Source organism: Bos grunniens, chromosome 5, assembly GCF_055505025.1.
Source record: "Bos grunniens cultivar Pamir isolate PY7600 chromosome 5, Bosgru_T2T1.0, whole genome shotgun sequence".
Taxonomy (NCBI): Eukaryota; Metazoa; Chordata; class Mammalia; order Artiodactyla; family Bovidae; genus Bos; species Bos grunniens.
The window spans coordinates 61,964,722-61,992,012 of NC_141169.1; the positions used below are offsets into that span (position 1 = coordinate 61,964,722).

Sequence of the window (27,291 nt, forward strand, 5' to 3'; positions counted from 1 at the left end):
TGCTGGTTCATCAGTGCCAAGGCTGGGCGACTCAATTCTGTATAATTGACTTAATGCACTGATTTAAATGACCCTGTCTGACAGGTTTGGTAGTGAACGCACAGCCCTCACCCACACCAAGTCATGGCTTTCAGCATAACTCTGTGTGTCTCTTTAGAATCTAATCAGTGTAGGAGGGTAGAGACCTAGACCTGGTTTTCCAGGCTTGACTATCACTTCTGTAGTGCCTTGTGTGCTGGAATATTCCAGAATGGTCTTGATGCTGGACTCCTTGCAGTCATGGCAGGAGGATAGCACAGGACAAGGAAGAACACACAGCTGTCTTTAAGAGCTTCTGATTTCAGTAGGGAGGAAGATGCCAGTGTTTAAGCCACAGGTGCTATGAAAAAAGGGTCAGTTTGGAACAGATGCTAGTTTTGCCTGTTTTTACCTTCATTTGCTCACAAATTGTCACATGATGCAAAATGATGCTTCTGAGTACTGAGGCTATGTAGTAAGTACAATGTTTTATTGTTTTAGGTTGATAAGAGACTCCTACCTTGAAATAGCCTTATTATTTTTACACATGAGGAAGTTAAAGAGCAAACTTTCAGTGTCACCATTGATGAGTATTAAGGTAATAAATGATTTTATTAGAAATATAAAGTATTAAATGTAAAGTATATTGCCTTTGAGCTTGCTTATTTTGCTACCTCTGTGCTATGGATATAAAGAGACATTTTTCTTTGTGACTTGGAGGAATTAATTCATTATTTTAAGCTCATACTCATATTTAGATACCTCTTTGGACATTTTTACGTAAGATTCTGGAAATGGATTTCATTTGGAGATTTTTGCCTGTTAAAATGTTATCCATGAAATGTCAGTCAGTCAGTTCAGTTGCTCAGTCGTGTCCAACTCTTTGCAACCCCATCAGTTACAGCACGCCAGGATTCCCTGTCTATCACCAACTCCCAGAGTTCACTCAAACTCATGTCCATCGAGTCAGTGATACCATCCAGCCATCTCATCCTCTGTCGCCCCCTTCTCCTCCTGCCCCCAGTCCCTTCCAGCATCAGGGTTTTTTCCAGTGAGTCAACTCTTCGCATGAGGTGGCCAAAGTATTGGAGTTTCAGCCTCAGCATCAGTCCTTCCAATGAACACCCAGGACTGATCTTCTTTAGGATGGACTGGTTGGATCTCCTTGCAGTCCAAGGGACTCTCAGGAGTCTTTTCCAACACCACAGTTCAAAAAGCATCAATTCTTTGGTGCTCAGCTTTCTTCACAGTCCAATTTTCACATCCATACATGACCACTGGAAAAACCATAGCCTTGACTAGACGGACCTTTGTTGGCAAAGTAATGTCTCTGCTTTTTAATATGCTATCTAGGTTGGTCATAACTTTCCTTCCAAGGAATAAGCGTCTTTTAGTTTCATGGCTGCAATCGCCATCTGCAGTGATTTTGGAGCCCAAAAAATAAAGTCTGACACTGTTTCCACAGTGTCACCATCTATTTGCCATGAAGTGATGGTACCAGATACCATGTTCTTTGTTTTCTGAATGTTGAGCTTTAAGCCAGCTTTTTCACTCTCCTCTTTCACTTTCATCAAGAGGCTTTTTAGTTCCTCTTCACTTTCTGCCATAAGGGTGGTGTCATCTGCATATCTGAGGTTATTGATATTTCTCCCGGCAATCTTGATTCCAGCTTGTGCTTCTTCCAGCCCAGCGTTTCTCATGATGTACTCCATGAAATGTAGGTGCATATAAATATGCTCAGTCATTAGGATTGATCAGATGTTTGCAGGAAATGACATATTGCTTAAGCTGATAGACAAGTATGGTTTTCATTACTGATGTGGCTGGCAAACAGATCATCTTTTGATAAGAAAAGTCATTCATTCATTTATCACATATCTATTGAGCATGTCCTATAACCCAGACCGTATTCTGGATAAAGCAGAGTCCAGGACAATCTCAGTGCTTGTTCCCACGCACTTACTCCTCAGTGGAGGGAGACAGGTAATAAACCTGTAAAGAAAGAAAGGTGGGAGGGAGTGAGGAAGGAAGAGAAGGGAAGGAAGGGTTGGGGTTGTTTTAGGTGGTGAAGTTTAGGATTAAGAAATAACTTGAGTTGGTGGGATTGTGAATGACTGCAGTGGAAAGAGGTGAAAAGTGAGATTTGATCATTTGGGAGGGAGCCTTGCAGGGTGGCAGAGGCATGCACTCCATCAAGCAGCTCTTCCAAATAAGGGGCAGAAACATCTCCATTGATCCTGTGATCCTGTTGAGGTCAGAGGTTCAGCCTTTCTCAGGAGCTCCTAGAAATGCCAATGCTGCTGGTCTGTGAGCCACACCTGAGTACCCAGGATTCAGACAGGGAGATTTTCTTTCTTTTTTAAAAAAATTAATGTATTTATTTTAATTGGAGGCTAATTACAGTATTGTACTGAGTTTTGCCATACATCGACATGATTCAGTAGCAGGTGCAAATATGTTCCCCATCCAGAACCCCCTTCCCGCCTCCCTCCCCATCCCAGCCCCCAGGGTCATCCCAGTGCACCAGCCCTGAGCACCCCAGAGAGGGAGATTTTTTAGGCAGGAAGTTGGATGGGGAACTTTGTGTTAATTTTTTTTTTTGAAAACTTGATTTTTATTTTTCAAAAAATACCATCTAATTGTTTATTCTTTAGATTTCAGTAGGCTTTATATATTTCATTCTCATTAAATAATCCTCTGACCCACCAAAAAACCTCTCCAGAAAATTTTGATGTAAAATCTCTAATCTTTGAGACAACATAAACATGATTTAAATTCTGTAGACAAATAGGCTTTCAGTCAGTTGGAACAACTTAAATGGTTGCTGCCTTAGGTGGGTAACAGCTATTTTTTTTTTCATCAAAATAATTACATAGAAAACTTACTTTTGTGATATGATACACATCTTTACATCCAATAAGAGAAAACAGAAATCTTTGTTTCCATGGCAGTTTGCAATGCAAATTAATAAGATGCTAGGATAGAAAATATATCACCTTTTGGGCCTTCTCTAGGGAGCTGTTTATAATTAGGAGCTTAAACAAATAAGATTTGAATGAAAGAATAGTATAACTCCAGTGACTGAACAGCAACAACAAACACAATATGAGCATTATTTTCTGTATATCTTGACATGGCATAAATATTTTAGCAAGACATACAATTATTAGACACACAGAAAACAGTCAAAAACAACAAAAATTCATCTAGGCATATTCAGACCATTGAAATGAACATTTAAAATATGTCCTAGTAAAGACAATTGCTATATAAATGCTGAAAAGAAAACATTATTGTTTCACTTACATGGAGAGTCTGGAGTATAGTGACTGTCACCCTGGTTTGGGTTGGAATCCTATCTTCATGACACAGCAGTGGGAGCAAAGCCTTTCTAACCCAAGTTTCCTCATCTGTGAAATGAAGGTGAGGATGCTTACCCCTTAGAGTAGCTAGGAAAATTAAGTAAAATAAAAGACTCGGCACATAATAAATACCCAAAAGAAAACCCAAAAAGAGGTGAGGGGACTATCTTTTATCATTATGTAACTTTGACTAGACTCCAACATTTTATCTTTCTGAAGTATTTTGTACATAGAAGGCGATGGCACCCCACTCCAGTACTCTTGCCTGGAAAATCCCACCGACGGAGGAGCCTGGAGGGCTGCAGTCCATGGGGTCGCTAAGAGTCAGACATGAGTGAGCAACTTCACTTTCACTTTCACTTTCATGCTTTGGAGAAGGAAATGGCAACTCACTCCAGTGTTCTTGCCTGGAGAATCCCAGAGATGGGGGAGCCTGATGGGCTGCCATCTATGGGGTCGCACAGAGTCAGACACGACTGAAGTGACTTAGCAGTAGCAGCAGATATCCAATAGTTATTTGTTAGTTGAACTATTTCTTGAACATTCATTCATGTATTCATTCAATCAAGCCAACACTTATTGAGTGCTTAATGTATGCCAAGCATGTTACTCTCTTCCACTAAGAAGCATAGAGGAGCAAAGGAAAGAAATAATTGTATTGTGATGTATTGAGGACTATAATAAGATAGGTCAAGTAGAGAAGTAGAGCAAAGTGGCTAATTCTGCTTTGGGGGAATGTAAGAGAAAGCTTTACAGATGAGATGAGTTTTGGAGGATAAGTAGAAGTTTTCCAAGGAATTGAGAGAAAAAATAGTCTCCAAAGAGAGAGATTATCAAACACATGTTTAGAAAATAGATTTATTGAATCATAAATTATATCTATGAAATTAACCTATTTTAAGAGTGCAATTCATAGATGTTTAATGATTTTACATGTTGTGTAACTATCATCACCATCCAGTTTTAGAACATTTCCCTCATCTTCAAAAGATCCCAAGTGCCCATTTGCTATCATTCCCATTTCTACCTCTAGTCCCAGGTAACCATTAGTCTGTTTTCTGTCTCCATAGATTTGTCTTTTCTGTATAGTTCACTTAAATGGAATCAGACAGAATGTAATCTTTCATGCCTGCTTCCTTCACCTGGCATTATGTTCTTGAGGTTCACCCATGTTGTAACATGTAACAGTATTTGTTCCTTTTACTTCTGAGTAGTATTCCTTTATATAGTTTTATTACCTTTTCTTGATTCATTCAACTGGAGCTGAATATGAATTCATATGAACAATATGAATTGTTGCCACTTTTGGCTATTATGAATGATGCTGCTTTGAATACTCATATATAGATTTAAATATTTTAAACTTTATTTTTAATTGGAAGGTAGTTGCTTTACAATATTGTGTTGGCTTCTGCCGTAGAACAACGTGAATCAGCCATAAGTATACATATGTCCCCTCCCTCTTCAACCTCCCCCCAACCCCTACCCCCTCCCACCCATCTAGGTTGTTACAGAGTACCACATTGAGCTCCCTGTGTTATACAGTAACTTCCTTTTAGCTGTCTGTTTTACATATGGTAATATGTATGTTTCAGTGCTACTCTCTCAGTTCCATATACAGATTTTTCATGTGAACGTGTTTTCAATTCCTTTGGGTGTATACCTAAGAATGGAATTTCTGGGTCATACTTCGACTCTCTGTTTAGCCTGTTGATGATATGTTATATTGTTTTCCTAAGTGCTGTACCACTGTGTATTCCTACCAGCAGTGTATGAGGGTTTCAGTTTCTCCACATCCTTGCAAACAGTTGTTATTATTTATCTTTTTGATTGTAGCCATCTTAGTGGGTATTAAGCAGTATTTCATTAGGATTTTGATTTGCATATCCCTAATGGCCATTTGTATATCTTCTTTAGGAAAATATCTACTCAAATCTTTTGCCCATAAACTAGAGTTATCTTTTTTATCATTGAGTTATAACTTTTAAAACATATGTGTTCTAGATATATGTCCCTTATCAGATATATAATTTATAGATATTTTTTCCAGTTGATGGCTTGTCTTTTCATGCAATTAATGGTATCTTTAGAAACAAGAGTCTTTACTTTTAATGAGGTATAGTTTATCATTTTTTTATATATTTTGTGGTTTTAGTACCACCTTACCTAACCCCAGATGTTGAAGATTTTCTCCTGGGTTTTCTTCTAAAAGTTTTTTAGCTTTAATGCTTAAGTCCATCATGGTATATTTTGATTTAAGTTTTCTGTAAAGTGTGAGGTAAGGCTCTAAATTCATATTTTTGCACATAGATATTCATTTGTCTGAGTATCACTTGTTGTAAAGACTATCTTTTCTTTATTGAATTGCCTTGGCTCCTTTGTCAAAAAATTTGTTGATCAAAAGTCTAAATATTTTTCCTAGACTTCTAATTCTATTCCACTGATCTATAATTCTACCTTTATGTGAGTATCCACTGTCTTGATTACTGTATGGCTTGTAGTAAGTTTTTTGAAATTGGAAAGTATTTGTCCTCCAATTATGTTCTTCCTTTTCAAAATTATTTTCACTTTGAATCTTTTGCATTTTCTTCTTCATTTTAGAATCTGCTTGTCAGTTTCTGCCAAAATGCAGAATTTTGGTACAGATTATGTTGAATCTACAGGTAATTTGTAGATATTTAGCATGTTAACAATTTTGAATCCTCAATTCATGTATATGAACTCTCTTCATTTATTTAGATATTAATTTTTCTTGATTTTTTTTTTTACTTTTCAGTATGCACATTTTATACATTTTTGTTAAGATTATTTCTATCATGAATGGGTATTCTCTTAATTTCATTTTCAGGTTGTTCATTGCTGATACAATTGATTTATGAATATTGAGTTTTGTATCCTGTGACCTTGCTAAGCACATTTGTTAATTTTAGAGGGGTGTGTGTGTGTTTGTGTATCTTGGGATTTTCTACATATAGGATCATGTTCCTTGCAAACAATTTAACTTCATTTCCTATTCTAGATGCATTTAAAAATTTTTCTTACCTGTTTGTATAGGCTTGTATCTCATATGCAGTGTTGAACACCTCCCATGTAAAAAAATGCCCATCATATTTTTTTTTCCTGTTTTCATTCTGAGCTCAAGTTTGGCCTCAATAAAGCCTTCCTCTCAATTCAAAATGAGCTTTCTTTTTTGAATGTCTGTGTCACTACTTGTTCTTACAATATAGTTACTTAATGTTATTCTGTACTCAATGCCTATTAGCCTTGTGTCCAGAATTAAATAGGTAAATTGCCCAAGGTTATAGTCAGTAAGCTGGCAGTGGCTACCCCAGAGCCTAAGCAGTGTTATTAAAGCTAGTGAGGATGGTCTTCATATTTGGGACAGGGCTACATTGCTTAGATTTTAGATTCCCCATGGATGGATCTCTCCAGGTATCACCTGTCTCCAAGTTTAAAACTTGATCTAGTCACATTTGTGCATTGTATTTCCTGCTCTGGCATCAGCTTTACTCATTGCTTTTCCTTTTATTTGGGAGTCTTATTGCCAGAAGTAAAAAAGGTATTTTTATTATTGCTTATTTTATTGTTGAAGATCTAAAAAATCAGGTAAAATATGAATATCAACACATTAGAATAAGCCATCTAATTGAATAGTTTTTCCAGATTAGTTGAATCTTTAAATTTGACTATTAATACTTTAAAAATGTAAAACAGACAGCTACTATGTTGCTGGCAGGGTTTCTGTTTACTTCTGTATTCTTGACTTTTTTATATTTAAAAACTGAACACACATGACACACACACACCCTCACATTGCACGTATCTGCGTTCATTGTCACTTTTTGCTGTTTTGTAGAACTTCATGATTACAGTCATCCTTTTAACAGTTCTGTAGTTAGAAAGCTGATGGAAAATACCTATCAAAAATCTTTAAGTAGTATTCCTGTTTCTGACATCTTTACACACAATATATATTCAATTTATAGATCCTCTATTAAAATGATAAATAACACTTAAAGTGCCATTTCTGTTTATATTATTGATATTCAAATAATGTAAGCACATCTAGAAAATCACACAAAGAAGTTAAATATAATTAAATTACCCATAAAACCTGGGATAACCACTGTTGATAATTTGCTGTGTTTTTGTATACAGAGAAATATATATTATCTTTCAAAAAATGGGATCACACTTTGCATGCTATTTTGTAACCTACACTTTTCTTTTGCTAATATGATTAGGATATCTTTTCATGTTGATAGATGCATGTACATTATTATTCTTAGTGGCTTCACAGTGTTACACTAAAATCTCATCTTCAGAAGATTAGAAAATCTGTCATTAAAATTTAGGATATCTTTATCTGTCTTTATCATAAAGTATTTGCCATATTTTGTAGGCTCTTCCCAGAAGGCATAGTTCTATTAAAGAACCAATAGTAAATAAACATGAAATGTACAGTTTATTTGCCTGGATTGCAATAAGAGCTGCTGCACAGGTTGGTGTGATTTTTATTTAATTCTTTCTTTACTGTCACATCTGTTAAGGCAACACAATCTATTTATTCGAGAGAAAGAAAAATTTCACATTCTTTGAGATTTGTGCCAATGATATTTCTTTGGGGCGATTAGAAGTGCTCTTTATATGCGTAGTGTTTTTAATCTCTATTAGCGAGACTTGGTTTTGTTTGTTTCAACTTTTCTTTAATGAAAGTGTTGGCAGATACACATGTGCACATATTTTGGGAAATATCTGTCACAGCTAGGTGAGGGAGCCTATTCAGAGTGACTTATTTATTGATTAAATTGTCAACAATCATGATTTGTTTGACTATGATACATAGTACATGCAGGGGATCACATATTGTTTTTCAGATTGTCTTTATTTTTCCTAAAGTATATACCAAATATTATGAATTTGCTCTTTCATATTCTTCACCTAATGGATATCTATGAATCAAAAAGCTTGCATTTATGAATTCTAATTATGCATTAATTTTAGGTCAGTGAGGCTGTGCTGGCAATTAATCTACTTATTGGAAAGAAGAATGCTAGAACTGATACAGTTAGCCAAGGGGCATTATCAAATATCCCAGAATTTGCTTCCATGGATCTTTTGTCTTCATACACAGATTATTTGCTTGGTATGTTTGGATGTTGGGCATTTTATATACATATAATGTATAATCAAGTTTCAAAGATTTAATTCTAGAGATTTGTTGGGTTTTAACTTTAAAACAACAATGGTTTGGGAAACCTCTAAGACCCTGAAAGGGCAAATCTTAGGGTCTAGCTGCTAAAACATAGGGGCCCCCGCTTGCTGTATGTATGTATATGTTATTCCATTCACTGCTGCATTTTAGGTGCAGGGTTGTGTGGGAAAAGAGTGATATTTCCTGATGGCCTGTTTATTTTCCAGTTCACCCATTTGAAATGAAACTTTGTGGGATTATTTATTTGAGAGACCTTCTCTGAGCCTCTGAAATGTGTACCTACTCTTACACTCTGATTTAGCTCCCTGTTTCTTTTCTTAGTTCTTTTATATTTGTCTGTGTGTGTGTGCTTGTGCATGTTTAAACTTTTTCTCTTATTAAACTATCATCAGCTTCCTGAGGGCAGGGAAGTTAGCTATTTGATTTGCTAAGGGCTCTCCTTAGAGACAATGGAGACAATGGAAACAAGAGACAAGAAGAAACAATGGAAACAGTGAGACACTTTATTTTCTTGGGCTCTAAGATCACTGCAGACGGTGACTGCAGTCATGAAATCGAAAGATGCTGTCTCCTTGGAAGAAAAGCTATGACTGACCTAGATAGCATACTGAAAAGCAGGGCCATTGCCTTGCCGACAAAGGTCCATCTAATCAAAGCTATGATTTTTCCAGTAGTCATGTATAGATTTAAGAGTTGGACCATGAAGAAAGCTGAGTCCTGAAGAAAGCTGAGTCCTGAAGAATTGATGCTTTTGAACTGTGGTGTTGGAGAAGACTCTTGAGAATCCCCTGGACTGCAAGGAGATCCAATGGGTCCATCCTAAAGGAAATCAGTCCTGATTATTTATTGGAAGGACTGATGCTGAAGCTGAAACTCCAATACTTTGGCCACCTGATGCAAAGAACTGACTCATTTGAAAAGACCCTGATGCTGGGAAAGATTGAAGGCGGGAGGAGAAGGGGACATCTCATCCAACCGTGAGATGGTTGGATGGTATCACTAACTTGATCGACATGAGTTTGAGCAAGCTCTGGGAGTCGGTGATGGACAGGGAAGCCTGGTGTGCTACAGTCCCTGGGGTTGCAAAGAATTGGACATGAATGAGCATGAGCACACACTACAGAAAATCACATATTACTTATACATAGCAAGGATTGATATTAATATTTGTTAAATGAATGAATGAAAAGTTAGTGGAATTTAAACTTAACCTTACTATATTTTTTAAAATTTGTAACTCTGCTGTTGGTTACAGTAAACTGTAGTATAAATCTGTAAGTCATACCAGCAATAACATAAATATTGAATAGTCATTTTATGTTTTTGCCCATTCATTCAAAAAATATTGAGTGCTGTTTTGTGCTAAGCTCTTGGATGGGTCCTAAGAAGCAAGGTACTGGAATTTTACTTCCAGAAGGATATTTTAGTAACAACAGTATCTAATTTTGCTTGTCATTGGGTGAGCATTGAGCCAAAGGGGATGAAAAATGTTAACTTTAACCTGATGGGGTGAGGTAGTCTTCCTAAAGCCTCTGAAATCACTCTGGTAGGCCAGAGCTTACTGCTGAAGGGTTGAGTCAACCTTAGCTGAAGAGTTTGTGTCTGAAATTGTCTCCTTCTTTGGCTCTCTCTCTCCTGAAGACTAGGTGGCCCAGACTATTTTCCAAAATAAAATGGTTTGCTCTGAGATTAAACCATCAGATGGATTTTTTTAATGCTAAGGTATTGTCTTCTTATTTTTATTTCCTGGTGAGATTTTGCTTCATCAGACTTCTGGTCCATGACCTGGATCTCAGACAGGGCGCATGGTTTTCCTTAGAGACCCCAAAGGTAGGCTCTTGGGGGACAAAGCAGGGCAGTATAGCAGTAGGGGCTGGTCACTGCTTTTTTCTCTTGACATGGCTTGGCAACTCAGTTCTCCCTGCTTCAGAATGCCAGGAAGGCAGTCCTCTTAGAAACACACATTATTGTTTTGCCACAAAGGGAATGAAGTATTAATAATGAAGAGGTTTCAGCTTATACCCTGATCCTGTCAAACCATTGAATTTCTCTCAGCCTCATTGTCCTTAATCTTTAGACTGAGTGAATTAGATTTATTTATGAAGAAGACTGAAATCTGAATTTTAAGACTGTGATTCCAACTACTAACATGGCTATTTCTTTTTCACAGTGGTCCCTTATTGCCTCAGATAGATCTGGTCTACTTTATCCTGCTCTGTTTTCTCATGCTTTAAGTTTTTAGGACAGAGATAACAAATAAGTTATATCTGAAATTCTGTGTTAATCAGTTATTGCCAAAATTGCAGTGTATACCCAACAATCCTAAAACTCAGTGGCAAGAACAGCATGACTTCTTTCTTTTACTTGTCTCCTGTGTTCTGTGTCAGGCTGCAGGCCAAGTTCCAGTGCACTTCATGTACATTTGTTATGAGACCCAGGGTATAGAGGCAGTGACTGCTTAGGGGGTGCTCTTCTCACGGTACAGACCAGAACACAAGACCAAGCCCAAGCACAGAAGCACACTCAAGACCTCTCTTCACGTTACATCCCATTAGTCACAGCAAGTCCTCTGGCCAAGTACAATGTCAGTGAGGCATGGAATTAGACTCTCCCTGCAGAGAAAGGAAAGTGAAAGTGAAGTTGCTCAGTCGTGTCCGACTCTGCAGAGGAAGGAAGAGGGTGTGAATGTTTGTGGGATGATAGTCCAAACTACTGGGCTTCCCAGGTGGCGCTAGTGGTAAAGGATCTGCCTGCCAACGCAGGAGACATAAAGACATGGGTTTGATCCCTGGAGGAGGCCATGACAACCCACTCCAATATTCTCGCCTGGAGAGGGACAGAGGAGCCTGGCGGGCTACAGTCCATGGGGTCTCAAAGAGTTAGACACTACTGAATGACTGAGTGCACACACACCTAATCCACACTGTGGCTCAGTTCAGTTCAGTCGCTCAGTCGTGTCTGATTCTTTGTGACCCCATGGACTGCAGCACACCAGGCCTCCCTGTCTAACACCATCTCCCGGAGTTTACTCAAACTCATGTTCATTGAGTCAGTGATGCCATACAACCATCTCATCCTCTGATATCCCCTTTTCCTCCCGCCTTCAATCTTTCCCAGCATCAGGGTCATTCAAATGAGCCAGTTCTTCTCATCAGGTGGCCCAAGTATTGGAGTTTCTTCTTCAGCATCAGTCCTTCCAATGAATATTCAGGACTGATTTCCTTTAGGATGGACTGGTTGGATCTCGGCTGGTAGCCACCTAAGAAGAATTCTGAACTGCTGCATGCAAGGACTGGGAAAAATGCTGCGGTGATCAGTTAGGTGTCACGCATGGGCCCACACAGTGGGGAATGGCATCTCCTAACCAGATGATCTTAGTTGATCCAATTGGGCTAATAGTCTTCATCTCAGCGGTGCCTAATACTAGAATTTATGCTTTACTTTTCTGTTTCAGTGGTTTTGGTAGCATCTTCCAATTTTCTGTTTCCATTTTGTACCCATTAACATTCCTTTATTATTGTACAAAGATTCTAATGTGAAATGACCTGATTTTTTAAAATGTATTTTTCTTTTTTAATTATTTTTTTTGCTGTGGTGGGTCTTCATTGCTACACAAGGGCTTTCTCTAGTGCAGCAAGCAGGGGGTTACTCATCATTGTGGTACACGGATTTCGTGTTGCAGTGGCTTCTCTTATTGCAGAGTGTAGGCTCCAGGTGCACGGGCTTCAGTAGTTGCAGAGTGTGGGCTCAGGAGTTATGGTGTTCGAGCTTAGTTGCTCGGCAGCATGTGGAATCTTCCCAGACCAGGGATCAAATGGATGCCCCTTGCATTGCAAGATGGATTCTTAACCACTGGACCACCAGGGAAGCCCTGTAATGACCAAATTGTTTAAGCCCAATTCATTTTGTATTTTGCCTTAAGAATAATAATTTTGCTCTCCACTATTCTTCTAGCAGTCTGATCATAAATTACTGTTACAATTTCCCTCATTTCAGTATTTGGCTTGGAAAGAAATATTGAATCCCCAACTGATTGCTTCAAATACCCAGATGGCAGTGAAGTTCATATTATAATGAATTGCTAAAGGGCAACAACAACAAATAAAAATTGTTTGATTTTCCTTGTGTTAGCATACATTAGCATCCAGGAGAAAACCTCTTCACTCATCTTATCTTCACTAGCATTGATCTGTACACTATGTGGTAAAGGATATTCATTGTTATCGTGTGTAGAGCACTATACAGCTATTTCTGTCCAGAGGGAAGAACACACCAAGGAGTAGGTCTTGCCACCCATAAACTTCTAGTCTTTAGCAATCAGAGCAGGCATCCACTTTGAAATGATATAAATGCATTTATTAAGATGTCCATATTTTAAGCTAAAGCTGGACACAGGCTGGGTGGGCATTTGAATTTATTAGGAACATTTTTTTTTTTTTCTGGAAGAAGTACATGTGAGGCAGATACAAATGGACTAGAGGCATGGAGAGCAGGTAGAAGGGAAGCTTATTTTCTCAGCACTCTGAGCAGTTGACAGAGAAGCATGGTGACAGAATAGACCAGTCATGTGTGGAGGATGGAATAAAGATGATCTTGCCAGGACCAGAGAGCAATTGTATGATGTCTATAGAACAATAAGAGAATTGAGTGATGCAGCCGGCCCAATTTACTGAGGTTTCTTCTACATTGTCGTGTAGGAATACAGACCCTGAAATGATGCTACTGGCAACAGGGGACCATATTTAAAGTGAATGCAAAAAACACCTACTCAATATCTACTTTGGGCCCCATTATATTCAAATATATTCCGTCTTTTTGTCTTGATTTTCTTGCAGCCTTAATAAAAAAATTCTGCTAGGATTAAAAATTATTAAATTCTGTAATATGTTTTGAATTAAAAGTGACATTCAGGGTCAGTGGTCCTGGATGCAGCCTCTCACAACTAAATACACTTGATACACAGAAAAATATAAATATGTGTCATGCCAAAAATGAATGTTGATGAACCTACTGTCAGAACATAAAGAGAAATCTATGGAGCAGAACCAAGAATCAACTGATCCTTAGTATTAATACATGTTTTGCCTCTTGAGATGGAGAAAACTTTCCATCCTGGAAAAAATGTGATTTGTCTTTCCTGTTCTGCCTTGTCCCTGGCTCAGAGATATGGGTCAGTGCCAACTGAAAACTGTGATATCATTCCTCTACTGCTATCCTATTTTCTATTCCTCCGAGACACAAATTTCCCATACTGGTGGGGAGCTAGAAGGACACATTATATCTTCAAATCCCAAATAATTATACCACGTACAGGTGAGAATGGAGATAAATTATTCACGCTAGTAATACTGATTATATACATGCATGCATGTGTGTGCTCACGTGCTGCACCAATTCAGATTGTCAACAATTCAGACAATGAGGGTACAATGAGAATTATCCTCAGTGAAGCAGAGGCCCCAAGTCAGTGTAACCAGGCGGTCCTGGCTGGAGATGGTGGAAACCATTGCAAAGGGATGCTTCTCAATGCAGGGTATAAGGGACGCTCCCTCCAAAATATTCTTCTAAAGATAAACTTACAGATAGCACAGATAATACGTGGACAAATTTTGGCCTCATTTATGGATTGTAAAGACAAAATAATTGTAAACAGAAAAAGCAAACTTTCTATGAAAGAACAAAAACTAAACTGGTCTTATTTTTTCTCTGTGACATTAAAGACTACATAATATTGGCCACATAAATGTAGAGGTTCTTTTTTGCTTTTAATTTAGCTCAGTTTTTTGCATAGGTCATTTATTTTCAAGAATCACAATTCAAAATTCATAGAAGGGTATGGAAAGAGTTGTCTCCCTTCCATCTTCTCTGCAAATGACTCAGTTCTCTTCCCCAGAGGCAAACAGTGTTGTCAGAATGCGTGTGTGTATGCTAGGTTGCTTCAGTAGTGTCCAACTCTTGGCAGCTATATGGACTGTAGCCCACCAGGCTCCTCTGTCCATGGGATTCTCCAGGCAAGAAGACTGGAGTGGGTTGTCAGGCCTTCCTGTAGGGGATATTCCCAACCCAGGAATTGAACCATGGGGTCTCCTGCATTGCAGGTGGATTCTTTACCAACTGATCTACCAGGGAACCACTAGTACCATATCAATGCTCTATTCCTCCTATAACAAATAGCCACAAATTCAGTGGCTTAAAGCAACACAATGTATTCTCTTACAGTGCTGGTGTTCTGAAGCCCAATATAGGACTTATTGGGCTAAAATTAAGGTGTCAGCAGGCTACTTTCCTCTGGAGGCATTAAGGGAGAATGTTTCCTTACTTACTTAGAGTCTCAGATTATGGTCAAGCACTAACTATGGCAAAAATCCAAAAGTTATCAAAGAAAAGGTTAATAGTTGATACTACTTAGAAATGAAAAGTTTCTTCATGGCACACAATTACCATAAAGAGGGTTAAATAACATGTGATAATTGAAAAGATGTATTTGCAAATAATATCACAGTTAAAAGGTTTATTTCTATAATAAAGAGCTTCTGTGTATGTGTGTGTGCTTAGTCGTTCAGTCGTGTCTGACTCTTTGCGACCCTGTGGACTGTAGTCAGCCAAGCTCCTCTGTCCATAGAAGTCTCCACGCAAGAATATTGGAGTGGGTTGCCATCTCCTCCTCCATGAGCTCTTCCTGACCCCAGGATCAAACTCCTGTCTCCTACATTGCAGGTGGATTCTTTACCACTGAGCCACTTGGGAAGCCCAATAAAGAGCTTCTGCAAGTATTTAAGGAAAAGGCATGGACCCTTTTACTAGTTAATGGAAATCTATTCGGAATATGTAAAAAATAACAAATGGATACAATTTTAGTTTTCCCAAATGGCTATCCTATTTCTGTACTTTTTTCTAATTTCTATTGATCTGTCTATTCAGGATTCAATACCACACTATTTTAATTATTATAGCCTTATAATATAATTAGTATCTATTAGAGTAAATCCTCACTTATTACTCTTTCTTTTCAAAATTGTATTTCTTTTATGGCTTATTTTTTCTACTGTGGAAACAACTTGTCTAGTTTAAGAAAGTTCTCTCATAATTTTATTAAAGTTGCATTACCTTTATATTTTATCCTAGAAATAACATGTTTTTATTCTGTTGAGTCATCTTAACCAAGAATATTGTATGTCTTATATTTTTAGTTCATTTTCATGCCTTTTTTTCAAAAAAAATCAGTCCCTTAGGAGTGTTTTAACATTTTCTTTAAGTAGATAGTATATGCTTCTTGTTAGACTTATTTCTCAGATATTTTATCTTATTAGTAGTATTGCAGAATTTTTTCATTAGCTTTCTATTGGTTGCTGTTTTTGTGTATGGAGGCTATTGATAGCTCTGTATTACTTAATTATCTTTAGGTATTTTTCCTCACTTTATCCTTCGTGAGCAAAGTCTAGGCAGCACATATCTTCTGTAAAGGGCCAAATAGTAATATTTTATGTTTTGTGATCTCTGTTGCAACTGTTCAGCTTTGCTGTGTTAATGTGAAGGAACCATAGACAAAATGTAAATGAGCATGGCTGTATTCCATTCTTAAGGACACTGACATTTGAATTTCATATAACTTTCACGTATCACAAAATATTAATTTTTTCAAACCCTTTAAAGTATAAAAACCATTCTTAGCTTATGGGTCTTACATAAACATGCATTGACCTAATTTGGCTCATAGACTAGAGTTTCTCCTTATAGATCTAATTAATTCTAATTAGTGCCATTAAATTAATCCTTATATTTGTTCAAGTTTCCTTTTTTTTTTTTTGGAACACAAACAGTGGTGCCATGAGTATCTTGTGCAGGACTCTTGGTACATGTCTCTGAGTATCTGCATTTAAAATTTTATTAGCCTCTGCCCAGGAATTTGCTCTCCCAAGTAGTATGTGAGAATTATGGTATCTTCACATTTATTGCTTTCAGATTTTAGTTTCTGTTAATTGCTGAGGAATGTGAAATGGTATTTCATCTTAATTTATCTGATTTTTAATGATGCTAAAAATTTTGGCCATTTGGTTTTCCTTTTCTACAAGTTACCTGTTGAAATTCTTTGCCCATGTTTCTGTTGGACTATCTGACTTTTTCTTATTGATTACATAGTAGAGAGAAGATAATTTATGATTTTTTAAACATGTTTTCTCAGTCCATGGTTTGTTATTTTTGATTGGTGTCTTTTGTGATACAAATTTTTTTAATTGAATGCAATCCTAAGTGTCAATATTTCCTTTATAAGTTGTGCTTTACTTTTTTCACATATGGTTATTTTACAAGGAAAACATAATATTTGTATTCTAATTTTTTTTTTTTTTTACACTTTCAGATAACTACCAAGTTGTCTTCCAGACTGGTTGTACATTTTCTTACGTTAGTGAAGAGATACATGAAAATGTAGATTCTCAGAAAAAAAACCCAATTAAAGTGGATATTACATGGATTCTTCTGCTGCGCTACTATATTCACCTACAAAGAATTAATAATATGAGCAAATTGCTAGGTAGGCCTTTGAAAGAACATATTCCTTTCCAGTCATTAAGTCATGTTTCTTACTTAGAACTATAAAATATGTTTAACATCTTTCTGAGTGAACTCTCATCAGAAGATGGAAATTTCAGGGGTTCTTTGCCTGATACACAGGGACCTTTGAAAAGAACAGTATTTCAATGTATTTAAAAACATCCTTAGAAGGAGGCATCCAGAAACTTCCCCCAAGACTACTGAAGTGCTATGTGACTCAAAACAGTTAAGAATCAGAGTGACCCTAATGTGACAGCTTATAAAATGAACAAGGTGAAATCTTTGGCATTAAGGAGAGAAAGAATATCTAGTATTTAAAGAGAAAGACAGGATATTTAACTCTGAAGTTTTGAATTTTGTTTGTTGTTGCTTTTATTTTAAAATCATTGGTGCTCTAAAGAATAGCCAAAAAAACTGTTGTAATCTAAGTCACATTCTCTCCTCTTGTGGTTTTGTGATGATGTGTTTATCTGTGCCCATGAAATTGGTGAGCCAGTGTTGCTTATGAGGGCAAACAACTGGGAAAGACAGCTTGACTAAAGCAGCACCCAGTGATGGGGAAATCAGCAGGGCAAAGAGGCTAAGTCACAGAGTGGCTCAGCCTGGTTATCAGAGTTAGTGACGGGAGAGGCAAGCACTGGGAAAGGTGGTGGGTAAAAGGTGCATCGTGATAGGGCCAGTTCAGTAGCGAAGGAAGTGGATATAATCCAGCACAGTGGGCCCCAGTGATGCCCTCCTGTTATCGATTCAGCTCCCCCTGGATTCACCTGCTGGTATCTCCCATGTCAATCGTGCACATTTTGCTTCTTTCTGCCCTGGGCTTTCTTAGAAATGACTGAGGCCCAGCATATAGGCAGGATAGCCTGGAAGTACCAGGGACTGCACACATTCAGGAGTAACCTGCAACTGCTGAGGGAGGGGACGGGTTGATAGGTATTCCAGCATGCCAGCCCCCTGATGGAACAGATTTCCATGCTTTTTCTTAGGAGGCCCTCAGCAGGACTGAGCTCTCCTTGTCCATAGCTGGAGCCCTTTCCTAACTTGTTGTCATTGACTCTTTTCTTTTCTGTCACACATTTCCCATTCTCTCACTTCAGATCAGTTTTCAAATAAATTACCTGAACCTGAATTTTTGCTTTATTATTATTATTTTTTTTGGCTGGGGATAAGACAAATAAGACAGCTAGACTGAATGTTTTGCTTTGATACGCTTGAAACCAGAAGTAGGATCACAGAGTTCTGAGGTGTTCTTTCCTTCCTGTGACCAGAAGCAATTCTGTTAGTGTACAAACTTGAAAAATGGAGGAAGGTCATGGGCAGCCACTGGGTGAGGTGGGAATGTGCAGGAATGAGATTAGCAAGCAAAGGACAGCAATATTGAGACCATTCTGTTATCTAACATGATTCTATAGTAGTTTTTGTTTTTCCTTTAAGCATCTCTGAAGCCAGGATCTGGGATGTCTTTGCCAGATGATACTCTTCTCACTTCTCTTTTTAACTCTGGATTGATTTTGCGCCAAAAAGAAATGCATTTTTTCCTTAAAAGATTCTTACAGCTATATTCTTCTTCTTGTATTGATGAATTTCCAAAAGAACTATTTCAAGTCATGGAACATCCACCTGTTCTAGAAAAAGTCTTATATGATTCAGCAAGCAAGGTAATGTTTAAAACATTATATAATTATACATTTTTTTGGAAGACTTAATCATCCTTTTATTTCCGAAAGAAGCACATTAACCTCCATACTGACACAAAGGTTTTTAGTTTCCTCAGAGGTTTTACCTGAGGAAACTTTTACCACAGAGAAAAACCAACCAGACATGCTGGTTTTCTGTTTTCATATGTTCTGTTTTGCTGCTCTTATAAGCCTTCAAAATGTCCCAGACTTTTCTGTATTCCTACACATCACAACTTCTCTCAGAGTCATTTTGCCAAGAAGTTATACAAATTTCAATATAATACCCTATAAGGAAATTAAACTGAGACTTTCTCAATCTATACCCAATTTCTGTACCTTTGTTTTACATGTGTAATAAAAAGCATTCATTTTTATTGTTAGCAATCATAAGTGTGCTAAGGGTAAATGGCCAGTTTTTAAGTAAATTAAAAGTTTGAAGATTTTGTGGTTGGGAGAGGGAAAGTGTTATTCAGTTGGATGGATTTCCCCAAAATATCTAGTGAAGAGATGTAAAAGAGGGTCTTGAACAAGCTACTAGGGTCTTGAATAATAGTAATTTTTAAATAAACTACCAAAATGGGTGGATTGGAAGATACTGAAAAAGTATAAAGAGTTTCAGTAAAAATGGAGATTTATTTCAAATTTGGTATGTTCAACAAACATATGTTGGATACTAACAATATGCCAGACACTCTTAGGTGGTGGAGAAAGCAGGAGTGGATAAAGCATAGTCTCTGGTGTGGTAGTAGAGAAAGATTGGTAGAGTTAGCACAAAAGAAAATGACAGCACCTCACAGACGCTCTTTAGGAAAAACATGGCAAGGTTAATAGCAGAAAGAATATGAAAATCAAAATGTTAGTTCTACTGTCAATAGCACGTAAGGCTGATTGGCCAAGTGTAAGTGAAAGGAAGTTATCCGAGAAAGAGATGATGAAACAACTAAGCTTATGGTCATGAGGAATGGGAATGAAGAGATGGATATAAATGATGTTGCTTACGTAAAATTGAAAAAAAAAAAACACCTTAGTGACTCTATGGCGATGGCAAAAGAAGAGGGAATGAGAAAAGTTTTATCCCATCATTTGGAACCCCTGTCTGTGATCCCTAGAGCATGATCACACCATTAGCAGATACAATGGGGGCAGGAGAGTGAGAATGTTTGTGGACAAGGCTTGTATGTTCTGCTTTGAAATTATAGTAGAGAACCCAAGAGAAAATAGTGTAAATTTTCAATATGTATTTGTGAAATGAATAAATCAAGTCATTTGCATAGAATTCTTTCAAAACTAGGGGGAAAAAACCCACTGATTTATCTTGACTTTGGATTTCACCATAAAGCCCTTTAATTTTTACAATTATACCCATACCAGACACATTCATGTTTCTGTTGTCAGCTGTCCCAGAGAAGTGACCTGAAAATGCGTCTTGTTCCCAACAGGAACCTTTGCTCATCTTATCCTACTGGAGTATAGTAGCCTTATGTTTAGGGCTTCCCTGATAGCTCAGTTGGTAAAGAATCTGCTTGCAATGCAGGAGACCCTGGTTCAGTTCCTGGGTGGGGAAGATTCCCTGGAGAAGGGATAGGCTACCCACTCCAATATTCCTGGGCTTCCTTGTGGCTCAGCTGGTAAAGGATCCGCCTGCAGTGCTGGAGACCTGGGTTCAATCCCTGGGTTGGGAAGATCCCCTGGAGGAGGGAACTGCTACCACCCCAGTGTTCTGACCTGGAGAATTCCATGGACTGTACATGTCTGACTCTTTGTGACCCCATGGACTATACAGTCCATGTATAGTCTTTGTCTCTGACTCTTTGTCTTTCACTTTCACCCTTGTGTTTGCGGTAAATAATAAAATTTTAAAAAGATCGTTCTTTGGAACAAGAGAGGAGGGTGATTTTAAAAAGTAGTGGAAAGACCCACTAAGGAATATTTATGGATTCAGTTAAGTGAGTCTCAACTAGGGTTATTGCCCCCACGGCAGTGTATTGCAATCCACACGGGAGGATTTTTCAGATTACTTCCTAGATACTGGAAGTATTGGAATGCCCCAAACTCAATGCCCCTATTTCCTGTCTCAGATTCTAAGTCATTTGAGAAATAAAAGAGTAAGACATACTGAGATTAAAAAATACCTTACTTTATGAGTCATGTGTTGATACTGTAGGAAATGGTTTATATTTACGGCTAAATGGTCTCCCTAATAGTGATTAGCAAAGTTGACAGTTCTACCAGTCCAGGCTGATGGGTTTTGGTGGAGAGTGGGGTCATTACAGGTCTCTTTAAAACCTGTGGGGCCAGAAACCCCTTTAAAATCTGTCGCATGAAGGAGCAGAGGATGTTCACTCCCTGAAAACAATATGCTCGGAAGAAGGGTAGAATTATGCATATCCAAAATTCTTTTTCTCGGATACCGGTCAAGTAACTGTCTAGGGAGAGGAGCAGAGAGAAGGTGAAAAGGCCTGGGATATATTGTTAACGTCTGGCCCTCCACCTGGCGGGAACCAGTAGAGTAGGATCAGATCATTCCATCTAACACAACTGTCTGAGTCACCCCTCCTAGGACCTGAGACTGCCTTGAGGATTCCTTCCATGTGTCCCAGATACCTCAGGTGTTTTGGAATAGAAGAGAGAGAATGAGACAGTTGAGAACTATAGTTTCAGTGGATGTAGTCTTGTGAATACTTTATAAGAGTTTGGAAACTAATGTATGTGATTTCTTAAATACTGTTCTGAAAGGAGCTTTGCTGAGCATTGCATTATTAAGGGCAGCCTATCATTACCCAGTTCCTAAGGATGGTGCTCCAAACATACAACCTTGAACACAGTGTGAATACATACAGTATTTCTAACACAGTAATGATGTCAAAGAGTTGTTTCACTGTGTTTGCTCTTTATTTTGATATAATTAGTGGAACACTCTCCCAGAATAATCAGCCCTGGAGATCACTGTCGCTTGCCTGACAGGTGCAAGCCACCTAATCATGTGTTCTTTTCACTGGGGTAGACAGCTAACGAGCATAAAGCCTTTTGGATTTTTTTAAAAGTAAACTCCAAGCTTGGCTGACTTTTATAATAACATTTCTGAGCCTTTAATCACTCAGGAGGCCATTTCAATCAAGCCCTTCCCATAATTTTGTACTTAAACCTGTTTCTTCCCCACAAAGAAGTAGATACATTTCCAGAACCATCATATATACATGTCATGCTCATCAGCTTTGTGAGTCTGCCTGTCGTCAAGTCTATTGAAGCTTTATGATGGAAAAACAAAGACGCCAAACAAATTACATTAAAAATTCCAGAAAGGACATGATTAAAATGGTGCACAATGCTGAGTTATCCATGTTTAGTCTGTGTGCCCGTGACAGACTGTGTAAGGTCAAACATTTGATTAGTGCAGAGTGATTTGATGTTTATAGTACATGATGAAGCAAGAGTGCTTCTGGTAGGTCTGTTGTTTCATTCCTTTCAAAGAATAAATCAAACATATCGAAAGTACCTGGTGTATAGCCCATTGACTAGCTTATGTAATTAATCCCATTAGGAATTAGATATTGTGTTTTTTAAAAGAGAAAAGAAAATTAAATGCCTATATTAATATTGATTTCTGTTGCAGTTCACTATTATTATGCTATTGTATGAATAAACACTATATCTATGTTGACATAGGTATTTACTTTTTATTTTTCTCCACTTAGCTAGTTATTAAATATGAATTATTTTCTAAAATAGTTGTCAGAAGCTCTGAAAGGCACTCAAATATGGAAAAAAATGAATAATTTTTCCTGAATCAATTATTTACCTGATTTTTTGGTGAACTGCTTGACGTAGAGTTAATAATTTTATTTATTGTGCATGTTGGTCATGCTTTTAGTATCCTAGTGCTAATAAATGAGGATTCTGGCTTATCATATCCTTTTATGATAGTCTCTAGACATTTTAAAATAGTTTTCACCCTAGCATTACCTTTCAGTCAAGACATATTTTTTTCTTTTATCAGTAGACAACCAGAAAGGTCAGTGTATTTATTTCTCTTTTTATTTTATTTTGAAGACTTTGCATTGACAGTCTTCAGTTGTATCTTGAACAGGCTCAGAAGTGGAAGACAGAGAGTCTTACAGAAACACCAGGCCTTTCTTTACAGTCACTGACATGTTCCCCTTGGTCACCAAACCTTGAGATGCCTTTGGAGGTCAAGATTTAGCAGAAGAATTGCTTTCCAGTTACCACACTGTACTCTTGGGAATAATGAGAATTTAATTTTGAAAATAGTTTACACTCCACTGAAGAAAGTCCTTTTTAGAAGTGAGATATTATCATTATTATTATCTTTCTGGCTAGACTCTACTTTTGTTAACAGCAATCATGCTTTACGTTTTTAAGCTACCTTAAAGAACTAAGTAAATATTTTATGAAATCACCAATTGCAATCTATACATTTATGCTTCTTGAAAACTCCTGATTCAGTGACCAAGTTCTATCAAATGAGCAGGGCCCAGATTAAGCAAGACTAAACTTGCAAACCAGCCATATTCATTTAAAGAGGGAATGAAAGTAATGGATTTTGACCTCTTAGAGCAAAAACTGTGTCTAATTTTTCATAAGGTACTACAAAAAAAAATGTTGTTGAAAAGCAGATAATGAATTGTAACCAAACCCTTAGTATATATATACCAATGAATAAACCAGAAGAAAAGTAGATGTTCTTAGACTCTATGGTGATCTTGAGACTGAAGTGATAGCACTGATATTTCCCCTCTAGATCGTTACTCTTGGATATTCACCAAAGTGGCAGACATTTGTTGAGTCCACTGGGTTTTGAAGCATATTTTTTTTCCACAGAAGAGTCTTCTCTGTGGTAATCGGGAGGTTTTTAAGACCTACATCCATAAAGCAAGCTGAGATGATTCCCAGAGTTTTCCAGTATAGTCACTATTGAATGAAAATTGAATGAATGTCTTAAATATTGAATACATTCATTGCCAGCAATAAAGTGAATGTTTCTCTTCGTTCCCCAGACAGGAGTAACCGATGCTTCTCTATGCTCCGATTTATCACTAAAGACCGTTAGCAGCACATTGTATGGAGACGTGGTGCCACCAGTTGTGGCAACACAAGCTTTAAACAAAGAACTTTGTTTTCAGTGGTACATTCCTCCCCTGGAAAAACCTCCAAAGGAAACAGAACCTATGGTATGTAACATAATTACAAAGCTAAATCTTAGATTTGGATGTAAAATTTAACGGAGCCATTATAAGAGTAGAGAATATCCTCTAATCATATACACAGAAATGTCCAGCAATTTAGAATCTATATTGTCTAGTAAAATAACTGTGCAAGTAACTAAGAAATCTTGAGAATGTCTGATTCCTGTTGATCATTTTCCTTTTTCCTGAACTTAAAAAGAAACTTTTCAGTGTATCACCATTATATGTGACATTTAGTGTTTTCTTATAGTTATCCTTTATCACATTAAGGAGATTTTTTCATACTTCCACTTTGATAGAAAGTTTTATTGTGACTATTTTACTATATCTATTAAGATGACTTTATGACTGATCTCTTTTAATATGGTAGTTGATTTTATATGTTAAATCAACCATGTGCTCCTGAAATTGGCCATGATGTATTAATTTTATTGGATTTGGTTGGCTAATGTTTCCTAATGAATTTTTGCCACTATTTTCAAGAGAAATGGGGCTTCCCTTGTGGTTCAGCTGGTAAAGAATCCACCTGCAATGTGGGAGACCTAGGTTCAATCCCTGGGTTGGGAAGATCCCGTGGAGAAGGGAAAGGCTACCCACTCCAGTATTCTGGCCTGGAGGATTCCATGGACTGTATAGTCCATGGGGTTGTGAAAAGTTGGACACAACTGAGTGACTTTCACTCAAGAGTAATGTTGGGCTGTAGTTTTTCCTTTTTGTGCTATCTTTGTCAGATATTTTCTGTATGAGCCTTTTGTTAGGCTCATAAAATTCATTGATAAATAAAATCATGGTTTTCTGTTCAATAGTGAAGTTTGTGTAAGTTTGTGGTGGTGATATAATTGTTAAGTTGTGTCTAACTCTTGCCATCCCATGGACTGTAGCCCACCAGGCTTCTTTGTTTATGGGGATTCTCCAGGCAAGAGTGCTGGAGTGTGTTGCCATTTCCTTCACCAGGGGATCTTCCTTACCTAGGGATCGAACCAGAGACTCTTGCATCTCCTGCGAGGTAGGCGAATTCTTTACCACTGAACTTGGTTCAGTTCAGTCGTTCAGCTGTGTCCAACTCTTTGCTACCCAATGGACTGCAGCATGCCAGGCTTTCCTGTCCATCACCAACTCCCAGACTTGCTCAAACTCATGTCCATCAAGTTGGTGATGTCATCCAACCATCTAATCCTCTGTTGTCCCCATCTCTTCCTGGCTTTAATCTTTCCCAGCATCAGAGTCTTTTCCAATGAGTGAGTTCTTCGCTTCAGGTGGTCAAAGTATTGGAGTTTCAGCTTCAGCATTAGTCCTTCCAATGAATATTCAGGACTGACTTCCTTTAGGATTGACTGGTTGGATCTCCTTGCTGTTCAAGGGACTCTCAAGAGTCTTCTCCAACACCATAGTTCAAAAGTGTCAGTTCTTTGGTGCTCAGCTTTCTTTATAGCCAAACTCATACATCCATACATGACTACTGGAAAAACCATAGTTTTGACTAGATGGACCTTTGTTGGTAAAGTAATGTCTCTGCTTTTTAATATGCTGTCTGTGTGGGTCATAGCTTTTCTTCCAAGGAGCAAGCATCTTTTAATTTCATGGCTGAAGTCACCATCTGATTTTAGAGCCCCCCAAAATAAAGTCTGTCACTGTTTCCATTGTTTCCCCATCTATTTGCCATGAAGTGATGGAGCCAGATGCCATGATCTTAGTTTTTTGAATGTTGAGTTTTAAACCAACTTTTTCACTCTCCTCTTTCACTTTTATCAAGAGGCTCTTTAGTTCTTCTTCGCTTTCTGCCATAAAAGTGGTGTCATCTGCGTATCTGAAGTTATTGATATTTATCCTAGCAATCTCGATTCCAGCTTGTGCTTCATCCAGCCAGGCATTTCTCATGATAAACTCTGGATATAAGTTAAATAAGCAGGGTGACAATAACAGCCTTGACGTATTCCTTTCCCAGTTTGGAACCAGTCTGTTGTTCCATGTCCGACTCTAACTGTTGTTTCTTGACCTGCATACAGCTTTCTCAGAAGGCAGGTAAGGTGGTCTTGTATTCCCATTTCTTTTTTTTTTTTTAACCATTTATCATTTATTTATTATTATTATTATTTTTTTACTTTACAATATTGTATTGGTTTTGCCATACATCAACATGAATCTTCCACGGGTGTACACGTGTTCCTCATCCTGAACCTGCCTCCCACCTCCCTCCCCGTACCATCCCTCTAGGTCATCCCAGTGCACCAGCTCCAAGCATCCTGTATCCTGCATTGAACCTGGACTGGCGATTCATTTCATATATGATACTATACATGTTTCAATGCCATTCTCCCAAATCATCCCACCCTCTCCCTCTCCCACAGAGTCCAAAAGACTGTTCTATACATCTGTGTCTCTTTTGCTGTCTCACATACAGGGTTATCGTTACCATCTTTCTAAATTCCATATATATGCGTTAGTATACTGTATTGGTGTTTTTCTTTCTGGCTTACTTCACTCTGTATAATAGGCTCCAGTTTCATCCACCTCATTAGAACTGATTCAAATGAATTCTTTTTAATGGCTGAGTAATACTCCGTTGTGTATACACAATGTATACCACAGCTTTCTTGTCCATTCATCTGCTGATGGACATCTAGGTTGCTTCCATGTCCTGGCTATTATAAACAGTGCTGCGATGAACATTGGGGTACATGTGTCTCTTTCAATTCTGGTTTCCTCGGTGTATATGCCCAGCAGTGGGATTGCTGGGTCATAAGGCAGTTCTATTTCCAGTTTTTTAAGGAATCTCCACACTGTTCTCCATAGTGGCTGTACTAGTTTGCATTCCCACCAACAGTGTAAGAGGGTTCCCTTTTCTCCACACCCTCTCCAGCATTTATTGCTTGTAGACTTTTGGATCACAGCCATTCTATCTGGCATGAAATGGTACCTCATTGTGGTTTTGATTTGCATTTCTCTGATAATGAGTGATGTTGAGCATCTTTTCATGTGTTTGTTATACAAGCCACTCCTGCAGCTCAACTGCAGAAAAATAAACGACCCAATCAAAAAACGGGCCAAAGAACTAAATAGACATCTCTCCCATTTCTTTAAGAATTTTCCACAGTTTGTTGCAATGCACACAGTCCAGGGTTGTAAGTTTGGAGTAACCCTTTTTCTCAGATACTTGCTAAGAGTTTATCAAAGTAAAGCATTTATGTTTTTGTTGTGAGGCAATATAAGACTAGTGATGTAAGTCTCCATAGTTAGAGGCAGTCTTTAAGCAATAGTAC

At 37.8% G+C, this 27,291-nt stretch overlaps 1 protein-coding gene across 4 annotated transcripts in view; it reads left to right on the top strand.

Moving 5' to 3' along the window:
* Positions 1-27,291, top strand: part of CFAP54 (cilia and flagella associated protein 54) — a 303,678-nt gene that overhangs the window by 224,312 nt on the left and 52,075 nt on the right. For 3 of the 4 annotated variants that reach the window (XM_086400813.1, XM_086400812.1, XM_086400814.1), the window contains 6 exons: positions 520-616; positions 7,783-7,881; positions 8,385-8,526; positions 16,955-17,128; positions 18,583-18,806; positions 23,843-24,016. In XM_086400813.1, coding sequence (XP_086256939.1) covers positions 520-616; positions 7,783-7,881; positions 8,385-8,526; positions 16,955-17,128; positions 18,583-18,806; positions 23,843-24,016 — 910 coding nt within the window. The remainder of the gene's footprint in view (positions 1-519; positions 617-7,782; positions 7,882-8,384; positions 8,527-16,954; positions 17,129-18,582; positions 18,807-23,842; positions 24,017-27,291) is intronic. The other variant, XR_015163948.1, reaches the window with a different exon arrangement.